We start from the raw sequence: 12,952 nt of genomic DNA, 5'->3' as shown, positions 1-12,952 counted from the left end.
CTGCTCACCTTGCTCCAAAACTCCTGGAGAAAAGCTAAAACCCAGCTGTGAAGAAATAATTCAGCTCAATTTCTGACTACTTGTTTTTCAAATACAAACATGTATGTTGTGCCTTTTCCTCTGCCTACAAGAAAAGGAATTCTACCGCAGGTAGATTAGAGATAGCTGTCATACCGTAACAACCATGCAGAGAGCCGTATGTTCATCTTACTCAGCCACAATGGCCCTTGGTTCTGACCTCACTCTTACATGCATGTTTTCTTCCCCAGGGAGATTTCCTGGGCGAGATGAAGGCTGCACCATATGTCCAGCTGTCTGCTAAAGTGGCCTTCCACGTCTCAAGGGAAAGCCTGAGGCACAAACTGTGCCTGGGCTCCACACATGTACCTCTTAAAAGGTACTCCTGTGGCAACGACCCGGACACCATCAGCTGAGGAATACATATGCCAAGCGTGGTACATCCATGTAATGGAATATTAATCAGCCTTTTAAAGGAATGAAGTACGGAGACAGGCTACAACATGGATGAGTTTCAAAAACATGACGCTAAGTGAAAGAAGCAGTCTTAAAAAACTTCCAGTTGTATGAAATACCCAGAACAGAAAAATTCATTAGAAATAGAAACTAATGAGTGGTTGCTGGGGGTCAGAGAGGAGAAGTGGAGAGTGACTGCAAGGGGCACCTGGTTTCCGCTGGGGTGATGATACTGTTCTGAAGTAGGTGGCGACACGAATGGCACTACTTGCAGAATGTGCTTAAACTGCATACTTTGTACTGCTGAGTTCACGGCATGTGCACTGTATCTCAGGGAAGGTTTAACAAGGTATTCTTAGCTTCTCAGAGTAAAACAACCCAATCCTTGTCCACAGAATCGCTGACTGATCCCAGAACGGGGATGAAGAAAAGCCAGCTGCCTCCCAGCTTCGGCCCGCGAGCAAGCCGACAACACGGTCCGCTCTCATCACCTAAGGCCTGTTCGGTCAGCAATTACAAAGCACTGCACAGTTTTCAAAGTTTACAAGGATTTATCCAGGAAGGATTTCTCTCCTTTTGGTGGAAACTCTTGTGAATTTAGGAGCCCATACTATGAACTAAAGGGGCGATGAGTTTAAACACAAAATCATGTCACCATCTTGGCTTATCTTCTGAATCCAATAAATGCAAAGATTCTGAAGCACAAGTGAGAAAGGCCCAAAGTCACCCCTGAAATGCTCCTTACTGGTCGCTGTTAAGTCCAGGTATTCTCGGTCAGCTGTCAAAACCCTAGAATTGATTCGTGGAACAACATTTGCCTGGTTCATGATATATTCTACCACATCCTGATCATGGGACAGTTCACCCTACAAGAAAAAAAAAAAAAGAAACGGGGTGGGGGTGGGATGGGTGTTAAACAAATTCGATCAATAGTAATTTATCAGGGACTAACAAGTTATTAACGTAGTAATAGCTTTTTTTAAATTAAAGTATCATCGATATACAATTCTATGAAGGTTTCATATAAACAACATTGTGGTTTCAACATTCACCCATATTATCAAGTCCTCACCCGCCGCCATTGCAGTCACTGTCTATCAGCCTAGTAAGAGGCTACGGAGTCAAATAATAGCTTCTTATGTATTGGCAACAGCTAAAAATGGAAGTTACCATGTTATAGGTCCCTGTCGTTGCCAAGCCTAGGCTGACTTTGCATACAGCATCTCTAACTCTAACAGCGTGAGGCAGATGTTACTCCTCTTTAAAGAAGAAGCTGAAGCCCAGAACGGTTACTTAACTTACTCCAAGTCACAGAGCTAAGGAGATCCCAAAAATGAACTGCAAACCCATGCATATTTGGTCTCCACGCACAACTGTGCTTCCCCAGAAATAACCAAGCTCTACAAATTAGTTAAGAGTTAAGTAACATAAACAGAAGTCCATCCTGAAATGTGCTCATAGTTAGCTTCTCTCTGAAGGAGAAAACTAAACACCTTCTCTCAAGCATTTAATATTCTTGCTAATAAAAAATACCCAAATCTTTTTTAATCTCAGGCATCCAAATAACCCTACTTTTCCAGAGTCACAATTATACTGGGGGAGGACATATATCATCTATCACTTATTCTTCCTTTTCAAACCTTTAAATTACACTTTTACTTCAGGAAGGTAATCTCAGATCCAAGTGGAAATGGCTATGGAAACCTACAAGTTTCTCCACCTTAAAATATTTCATACAACGCCATATTTTAAAGTGATTGTCAAGGGAGAGACAGATGAGAATCAAATATACAGTCAAGTCTAAACAATTCCAATTAGACATCACCTGTGGCTATTTATCCCCAGAGATAAGTCATATGCAAATTCTCAAACTATAAACTAAAAACGAACATATGAACCAATCACACAATTTGAAAGACTTACAAAGGTACCAGATGACTTAGTATAGACGTAAACCCGTGTATACAACTTTGGTCTCCGTTATAAATATGAATTGATTGCAGTTAGAAGCCTAACTAGTTCAGGGAAGGCAATCTGGCAACATCTGTATCAAGACTTTAAATGGACATACCCTCTGATGCAGCTCATCTACACACACCACACCACACACACACACACAGCGGCTGTTGGCAGAAAAAAGAGTGGCAGGGGAACACGAACAAATAGGTGACAGTCCCTCTGTACTTACAGCTCCACACATTTTCACACCATCTGCCTATCATATCCTTTTGTAGTGAATTTAGTTCCTAATTTTAAACATACACTACCCCCAACAAAACAGTTGCAGTAATTAGTGTTTCTCCAAAAAAAATAATAATAAGATATAAAGATATACATATTAGGATATTCACTGCAGCACTATCTATAACAGTGAAATTCTACAAGCAACATCTAACATTAGGGGATGAAATAAATTATTGTTCACTCTTAAAAATGAAATACCCTGCCACAATCTAAAATAATGGGATAGAGTTGTATATTTAGGAATGCAAAGCTAAGATATATTCAATTAGAAAGGTAAGCTAAAAAAAATGCACATGTAAGGAGATACACAAAAATACTGCTCTAGAGATTGAGATGAGAACTTTAATTTTTACTTAATACACTCTAATATTCCCCCAAATTTAATATTTGTAAATATGTATAGGAGCACATATGGCTTTTGTCATTTAAAATAAGGCTTTTCTTAGCTAGACCAAACTAAATTTCTCACTGGCAATACAAGAGGAAAACCAGCATTCAAAGAGAGAATAACATTGAAAACTGGCATACTTTTAGATAACAGATATGTTAATACTGAAAAACAGAAAAACTCTTCTTAATTTTTATATCCAACAATGTTGAAGAATACATTTTAAATGGAGGTTGGAAAGCTGAGATGTTTGAATTATCTTTTATCTTTTCATTAATATAAAGAAATAAAATAATTATCATTTCTTCAAGACCATTCTTAACTTGGGAAAATATGCCAAACTCATTCAAATGAAAAGTTTCCGTGTTTCATTCTAGCAGTTCCATGAAGAATGAATTCCTTAACAAAACTATTAGGATCTATCCTTAGTTCATGAGAAGAAACGCAATGGTATTTGGCCAACATGTTGTATTTGGTACAATAATGTTGTACAATAATACAACAATTAATGTATAAATGCATTAACAATGAGAATAAATAGCCTCTATTAAAAATATATTGCTGATGCGAATTAAAACCACAATGAGATATTACCTCACACCAGTTAGGATGGCCACCATCCAAATAGACAAACAACAAATGTTGGCAAGGATGTGGAGAAAGGAGAAACCTGCACTGCTGGTGGGAATGTAAATTAGTTCAACCATTGTGGAAAGCAGTATGGAGGTTCCTCAAAAAACTAAAAATAGAAATATCATTTGACCCAGGAATTCCACTCCTAGGAATTTACCCAAAGAATGCAGGAGTCCAGTTTGAAAAAGACATATGCACCCTGTTTATCCAGCACTATTTAGAATAGCCAAAAAATGGAAGCAACCTAAGTGTGCTTCAGTAGATGAATGGATAAAGAAGATGTGGTACATATACACAATGGAATATTATTCAGCCATAAGAAGAAAACAAATCCTACCATTTGCAACAACATGGATGGAGCTAGAGGTTATTACGCTCAGTGGAATAAGCCAGGCGGAGAAAGACAAGCACCAAATGATTTCACTCATCTGTGGAGTATAAGAACAAAGCAAAAACTGAAGGAACAAAACAGCAGCAGAATCACAGAACCCAAGAATGGACTAACAGTTACCAAAGGGAAAGGGACTGGAGAGGATGGGTGGGAAGGGAGGGATAAAGGGGGAAAAAGGGGCATTATGATTAGCACACATAATGTAGTGGGGGGGCATGGAAAAGGCAGTATACACACAGAAGATAAGTAATGATTCTATAGCATCTTACTACGCTGATGAACAGTGACTGTAATGGGGTATGTGGTGGGGACTTGATAATAGGTTCAAGTAATTGCACATTAATGATACCAAAATAAAAAAAAATACATATACATATATACATATACATATATATATATATATATATATATTGCTGACCTTTTCAACCAATGGTCCTGGGAAAACTGGATATCTACACACAAAAGAATGAAATGGGACCCTTACCTCATACCACACACAAAAATTAACTAGATCAAAGACATAAACTAAGAACTAATACTATAAAACTCTTAGAAGAAAACACTGGAAAAACCTTCATGCTATTGAATTTGACAATGACTTCTTGGATATGAGACCAAAATCACAGGCAACAAAAGAAAATAGGCTAAAATGGATTTCAGCAAAACTGAAAACTTCTGTGCATCAAAGGATATTACCAACAAAGTGGAAAGACAACCAACAGAATTGAAAAACATAGTTGTAAATCTTATGTCTGATAAGGGATAAATATCCAAAACATATAAAGAACTTCTATACCTCAACACCAAAAAAAACAACCTAATTCAAAAATTGAAAGGACTTGAATAGAAATTTCCCCAAAGAAGTTATATAAACAGCCAATAAGTACTTGAAAAGATGCTCAGTCTCATTAGTCCTTAGAAAAATGCAAATAAATACCACACGTGGGACACTACTTCACACCAACAGAATGGCATAAGCAAAATAACAGAAACTCAACAAGTGTCAATGAGGTGTGAAGAAACCGGAATTTTTGTACATTTGGTCATAGGAATGTACAATGGTGTAGCTGCTATGGGAAGCAGTATGGTAGTTGCACAAAATGCTAAACTGTATTATATATGATCCAGCAGTTCCACTTCTAACAATACATCTTCAAGAATCGAAAGCAAGGACCTGAACAGATATCTGTACACCCATATTCACAGCAGTGTTATTCACAGTAGCCAAAAGGTGGGAACAATTCAAATGTCCATCCACACATAAATGAAGAAGTAAAATGTAGCATATACATATCATTTCATCGTAACAGGAAAGAAATTCTGACACGTTACAAAATGTCTGAACCTTAACATAGTCAAGACACAAAAATGACAAATGCTGTAAGATGCCATTTATATGATGTGCCTACAAGGGGCTAACTCATAAATATAAAAAGTACAACAGTGGTTCCCAGTGGCTGCAGGGAGAAGGCAAACGGAACTTACTGTGTAACACGTACACAGGGCTGTCTGGCATGACGAAAAGGTTCTGGAGATGGGCAGTGCTAATGGTTCCACAACATTTTGAATGTACTTAATGTCACAGACTTGTATAGTAAAAATGGTTAAAATGCTAAAATTTTATGTGTTGTGTATTTTACTACAATAGTTTTTTTTTTAATACAAACATACCTCAGATATATTGCAGATTTGGTTCCAGATCACCACAGTAAAGCAAGTATCACAATAAAGTAAGTCGAATGAATGTTTTGGTTTCCCAGTGCATATAGAGTTACATTCACACTACACTGCAGTCTATTAAGTATGCAACAGATTATATCTAAAACAAAGTTCATACATTAAAAAATACTGCTAAAAATGCTCATCATCATCTGAGCTTTTCAGCAAATTGTAGTCACTGATCACAGATCACCTTAACAAATACAATAACAAAAAAGTTTAAAATATTCCAAGAATTACCAAAATGTGCCAGAGACACACAAAAAAACAAATGCTGTCGGAAAAATGGCACCAGCAGACTTGCTTGACACAGGGTTACCACAAACCTTCTATTTGTAAAAAACTGAAATATCTGCAAAGCATAATAAAGCAAAATGCAATAAAATGAAGTATGCCTATATATATTTCTGTTTAGGGTTAATATTACATTAATGTTATTTGATAAATAAAATATTATTTCAGAGTGACATTCAACAGAAATGACAGAGTAAAGATCTCTGAAAAGCCTCTTCTCCAAAAATCCATCAAGAATATTAGAAAAAATTGTCAAACTTATTCAAAACTCTAGAAGCTAACTAAAGACTTGCAAAATTCCAAGGGACTTTAATTCAAGAAAAAGCTGAATCTCCCCAGGAAAAGTAACTTCTGTGACACTTCAACTCACCCTATTACTATCCACTGCTCCTCAGCTTGCAGGAGCCTGGAAAGCTAATAGCCCTGTGATAAAGGTAAAAAACAGCAGACAAGTCACCTTCTATGCTAGTAGTTATTGCCTCTTTTCCCACCTCAACACACACCATTTTCTTCATCCCTTCCCAGCCCATCCCACTTTAATTGAGAACTGCTGATATAATCTACATCTTTTTTTAATATGCAATCTTGTGGGGGTTTCACGTGAACAGCATTGTGGTTTCAACATTCACCCGTATTATCGGGTCCTGTGCTGCCCCGTCGCAGTCACTGTCTGTTGGTGTGGTGGGATGCTATAGAGTCATTACTTGTCTTCTCTGTGAAGTACTGCCTTCCCTGTGACCTACCTAAATTGTGCTAACCTGCAACTTAGACTGAATTTTAAAGTACTTCGAGTATTCCAGTCATCTGACAACTATAAAAATTACAAAGTTTCCTAAGTAACAAATTAAGATAGACTAAGGTCAGCTTGTCAGATTAAAAAAAAAAGAAACAGCAGACAAAAAATACTCCCAGGAGTTCTCTGTATTTGAGCTGATTTAGTCCTTACTCAGTGCCAACAGCCTTTTTCCTGGGGAATCTTTGGCAAAAACAATCAGGCACAATTATTCAATGTCTCAGTTGCTTGAAGTGATGATAACAATTGGGCAAACATGAAGCTGACCAAAAATGTAGAAGTAAAAAGCTGGGGAATGAGATGTCCTTAAGGGGCTCTGAAAAGCTCTCATATTATTCCTTTGATCTAAAAAGCCTCATGCATGGTGCCCAGGGGGCTAAGCATGCCCAGTAAAAATATTAGAAGACCCTAAATTCACACCTCCCACTAACTATGCAAGCAAGAGCTGAAGGCTGAGAGTTGTAAACTGCCTGGCTGAGTGCTGAAAGCCTGTCCCAACATGTACACAGACACCCTTGGGAAAAACTTCTTTGCATTCATGCATTTAAGAAAATACCTGTTTATTCATCAGCTGACCAATAAGCTAGCAAACAAAGAGACTTAAGAGGCCACACAGGACAAAGAAAGACTTGAAAGAATTAGCACAGGAAAGTCTCTAAACAAACAACAGCTACAACAGTAAAGCCTGATAGGGCACAGACTGATTTCCAGAGACGCCACATTCAATTAATTAAAATCACCAGTTATCAGCAAAAATTTAAGAGACCTGAAAAAAAAGAAAACAGTATGGCCCACACTGAGGAAAAAAAGTAACTAATACATATAGTTCCTGAGACAGCCCATGCACTGGACTTTACACAGACTTTAGATCAGTTACTTCAAATATATTCCAAGAACTAAAGGAAATCCTGTCTAGCAAACTAAAGGAAACTTTGAGACTGATGTATCAGTAAAGGGAAAGATATTATGGAAAAGAACCTGAATAAGTGGAGTTAAAAATTATAACTGCTGAAATGAAATGTTCACTAGGACTCAATAGCAGATTTTAGCTGATAAAGGAATCAGTGAACCTGAAGATACATTAATTGAGATCTTTCCAGTCTAAGGAACAGAAATAAGAAGGCCTGTAAGACACTATGGAGTATCAACATATGCATATATCCAGAAAGAAAGGAGAGAAACAAAGGGGCAGTGCGTGACAAAGAATTTGGCTGGCTCCCTGGTTCCTGGGAGATGACCTCCAATCCTGGAGTTTCCTGATGCTAATGGATCTTTGTTATCCATGGCAGGCCCCTCAGCCCACACTGGGTACACTAATGGGGTAACTCACGCTGGACCTTTAGACAGTTTAGGCGAATGAGATGACTTATCACAGAGCTGTTCAAGCCAAAAAGACCAAACATGTGATTAGAGGGTTGGGGTTTTTTACAGCATAATATCAGTCTGACCTCCAGAAACTCAACCACATGGCCAATGATTCAACCACAGCTATTTAATGAATCCCCAATAAAAACTCTGGACACCAAAGCATGGCTGGGCTTCCCTGGCTGGCGACAGCCCAAGCGTTACCACCATCAGTGAGCAAGGGGGGTAACACTTCCCGAATTCATGGAGAAAAGACAAAAGAACCTTTACATTGGTAATCTTCCCGAACTTTGCCCTATGCTTCTCACCCTTTGGGTGGTTCTGATTTGTATTTTTTACTAAAATAATACTAATCCTAAGTATAGCACTGTCCTGAGTTCTATAAGCTGTTCCAGAAGATCATCAAAACTAAGGAGGGTATTGGGAACCCAGAACCAGTTGATCATAGGTGAGGGTGGCCTGGGGGCCCTTGAACTTGTGGCTGGTGTCTGAAGTGAGGGCAATCTTGTGGAGAACTGTGCCCTTAATCCATCAAATTTGGCTTAACTCTGACTAGTTCGGTGGCAGTAGTCACTACAGGCAGAAAGATTACCAGAAGAAATAATGGCTGAAAAGTTCCTGAAGTTGATATTTAAGAAGTATAATGAACTCCAGATAGGAAAAGCTCATAGAACTCCACATCTAGACATAATTAGTGAGGTGTCAAAAGGGAAAGGGAAAGAAAGGATCATAAAAAAAGTGAGAGAGAAGAGGCTCATCACACAGAGCAGATGTTCAATAAGATTAACAGCTTATTTTTCAAGGGAAACAACAGAGATCAAAAGGCAATGGAAAGACATTCAAAGTACCGAAAGGAAAAGACTGTCAACCAAGAATCCAATGCCTTGGCAAATTACTTTTCAAAATTAGAGGGTAAATGAGCACATTTCCAGATAAACAAAAACAGAGAGGATTTTTCACTGGCAGACTTAACCGACAATAAATACTAAGGAGATTCCTTCAGGCTAAAATGAAAGGACACAAGACCGTAACTCAAATCCACACAAAATATTAAGAGTAAGGGTAAAGGTAACTACATGGATAAATATAGAGTATAGATACATTTTTTGTTTTAACTCTATCCCACTTAAAAGACAACTGCAACACTAAGAGTTATAAACCAGTGCTGATGGGCATATGACGTGGAAGAATGTAATCTGTAGGACAATACAACATAAAGGAGTGGTTAAATAGACTACACAAGAGCAAAACTTTTGTATGCTATTGAAATTAAGATGGTACAAAAAATTTAACTATATAAGTATTACATAGAAAGAATTATAAAGCATAACAAAGTGGGATTTACCCCAGGAACTCAAAGTTAGGTCAACATATAAAATGAATCAACATAATACACCATATTAATAGCTAAGGGACAAAACCACAGGAGCATCTCAGTAGACACAGAAAAAGAATTTGACAAAATCCAATGCACTTTGCTGTTTTAAAAATCATTTAGCAAGCTTTAGAAGGAAACTTCCATAACCTGATAATGGGAATCTGCAAAAAACCCACAACTAACATACTTACTGGTGAAAGACTAAACAAAGCCTTCCCTGCTACAATCAGGAACGGAACAAGGATGCTCACCCACACTACCTCTCCTCGGCATAGCACTAGAAGTTCTAGCCAGGCAATCACACAACAAAAGGAGAAAAAAAAAAAAGAGGTAAAATGTGAAGAAAGTGGAACCTGCTCATAGGAATGTACGATGGTGCAGCCACTTTAGAAAAGAGTCTAGCAGTTCCTCAAACTATTAAAATTAGAATTACTACATAAGCAGGCAATTATACTCTTAGGTATATATATACCCAGGAACTGAGAACATACGTCTACACAAAAACCTGTACAATACTGTTTACAGCAGCATTATTCATGATAGCAAACAGTGAGAACAACCCAGATATTCCTCAACTGATGAATGAATAAACAAAATGTGGCATAGCCATTTGATATATTTAGACATAAAAAAGAATGAAGTACTAACAAATGCTTTCCAATAAGGATAAACCTTGAAAGCAACCAGTCACAAAAGATCACATATTGTATGATTCCACTTATATAAAATGTCCAAAGCAGGCAAATCCAAAGAGACAGAAAACAGATTTGTGGTTATCAGACTGGGGGTAGGGGAAAATGGAGAGTGACTGCTACTGAGTGTCAGCTTTATTTTGAGGGTGAACTTTAGACAGAGCTAACAGTTATATAACTGTGTATACACTAAAAACCAGTCGACTGTCTACTTTAAAAGGTTGCGTCTCATGGCATGTTAAATTATGTCTCAACAATAACTATATATATAAAATATCTGAGTCTTTCCTAAGACAGAATTCCTAACAAGTAGAACAAATGTCTCTTAGAACTGCTCAGTTCTTTAGAATTTTTTAAATAAACCTTTAATCCTGAAATCAACAAAACTAGCTATTTCAAATACAACATATAGAAAGTCTTGTGGCTATTTTCATTATAGCTGAACTTGTTGGAAGCCTACAAACCAATTACAAGTGGTGAGCAGAAACCAGTGATAAGCATTTTATCACCTACCTCAGAGACCACAAAAATGTAAGCAAACCGCTCTCCTTCAAAATCAGCTGTGAGAGAACCACTCACCAAGTACACTGCCCTTTGGAAGAAAGCTGTGGTCTCCAGGATTCTGTGCATTGTGATGGTTTCCAACTCGTCAGGATCTAGCTGGTCCTTCTCTAAGGGCATTCCATTGAACAGAACGACAGGCAGGGGACCAACGCCAGTCTGCTCGTAGTAGCCTCTTGCTTCCTGAAACACAACAACACAATGCACACATTTTTGTCCTTCATAACACAGATGGAACACAGCATTTTTTTCATACATGCATATTCTAACAAGAAAAAAGAAGTAAACAGAAATCAGGTCACCAAGACATAACTATATTCACTATGTTGGATACATGAAGCTAAGACACCATACATCAACTACTCTTCAATTAAAAAGAAAAAGGAAATAACCCAAGAAATTTCTTTTTAAAAACATCAGAAGTGACATCATAGTTAATTTCCTGTTGGGTATGTTAAAGATTAAATTTCTGAGTTTTTATAAAACCACAAAATCTGGCAAATTGGGGGTAATTTTAAGTAGCCCAGACTACCAAATCTGAATTACACACACCACAGTTAGGACTTTATGACAGACTCTTCTGCAATGATGGAGATTTCCTACCTTCACAGTCCAACGCAGTAGCCACTAACCACACGCAGGTACTAAGCACTTGGAATTAATTTCCATGTTAAAAGCCACATGTGGCTAGAGGCTACCATCATGGGCAGCACAACTACAGAATGCCACAAATTGTGAGTGCTCCTGGGCAGACAGCCTGGGGTGAATCATTTACCCAACTCTAAATTTAAAAGCGTCAAGAATTTATACCTATAGAAAACAAAACAAAGTTGGCGGACAAAGAGTTCTTAAAAATTGCTCTGTAAGCCCAATCTTTCTTCTCCAAGACGAAAGACTGGTTCCTTGGCAGAGAGATGCCAGGCCAATAAAATGGCAAATATATGGAAGATGGACACTTTTCCCTGTTAATATAGGTACATTACTTCCCTCAGACGTCAACTGCAGACTCAAGACCAAGTTCTCAGTGTAAAACATATGACCTAAACAAGATGTAAAAAGGACTCCTTAAAATATTCTTGCTGAACATCTTGTAACTGACATTTTCTGAAAACAGCAGATTTAATAGCTATCACAGAGAAGCACTTCAGGTGGCAACTAACATCGGAGGTCGGCGATAGATTGCTTGGTTTCTAATGGATCCAGCCGCTGTCCTAACTGACGGGACAGACTTCCCTGACAGACTATGAAGTGGCACATGGACAGAGAGACCTGCTAGGCTGATTTCCAGTTTCTAGCATCATCATTTAAACTTTTAAAATTTACACTCCCAAGGTTCTTATATGTCAACTAAGTTCTCTGATGTCTCAACTATTAGACCTTCATAAAAACTCAATTTTAATGTACTTTGAGCTTTGAACATTATTTCCCCCACCAAAACAAAACAAAACCCACATACGGGACAGTAAGAAATAAGTAACATTGGTTCTCTCTGGAAATGGCAACTGAGTGAGTCAGGAATAGGAGGGGGATGTCTGGACTATACACCTTCCTTTTTTACGATCTGTGAACAGTTTACCAGACCAAATAGCAGAACACAGCCCAATTATCAAAGAACCAAACTTAAAAATTATATGTGAGAATGTCTACCAACTGATCACTAAAAATGTTAATTATAAATAAAAAGCATTAATTAAGGCAAAGTCTTGTGAATGACATGGCTGAGCTTAATAATGACTCGGAGTTAATATGCAAATACAAGGGTTTTACATGCATAAGTTAGAATTTCTATTAAGTTTCATTATATTAATGGCTTTGAAAGATACAAATATATACTATCAGACTATTCTTTTCAGTTTAAAATGTCTACTCTAATTGTACTGCCTAGTTTTAGAAATAATTACTTTTCTCAGACATACATGCTATAACTTCACATTTGTAACAAAAGGTACAGACATTCATAAGTATAACATTTGAGTATAACATTTGCTAAATGAACTCATTCCCCCTTAAGACAAAATCT

General features: G+C 37.5%; 1 protein-coding gene across 5 annotated transcripts in view; it reads right to left on the bottom strand.

Moving 5' to 3' along the window:
- The window catches only part of UGGT1 (UDP-glucose glycoprotein glucosyltransferase 1), a 133,458-nt gene that overhangs the window by 59,707 nt on the left and 60,799 nt on the right, over positions 1–12,952 (bottom strand). For all 5 annotated transcript variants that reach the window (XR_005024613.2, XR_005024612.2, XR_005024611.2 and 2 more), the window contains exons 18-19: positions 10,951–11,115; positions 1,220–1,340 (exon numbers count right to left, since the gene is read on the bottom strand). Coding sequence is in view for 2 of the 5 variants with exons in the window: in XM_036884354.2 (XP_036740249.2) it covers positions 1,220–1,340; positions 10,951–11,115 (286 nt within the window). In the remaining 3 variants the exon portion in view is untranslated. The remainder of the gene's footprint in view (positions 1–1,219; positions 1,341–10,950; positions 11,116–12,952) is intronic.

The sequence above is a fragment of the Manis pentadactyla genome, chromosome 8, assembly GCF_030020395.1.
Source record: "Manis pentadactyla isolate mManPen7 chromosome 8, mManPen7.hap1, whole genome shotgun sequence".
NCBI lineage: Eukaryota > Metazoa > Chordata > Mammalia > Pholidota > Manidae > Manis > Manis pentadactyla.
The sequence above is the reverse complement of the archived record's forward strand: the minus strand, read 5'-3'. Positions and strand labels throughout refer to the sequence as shown.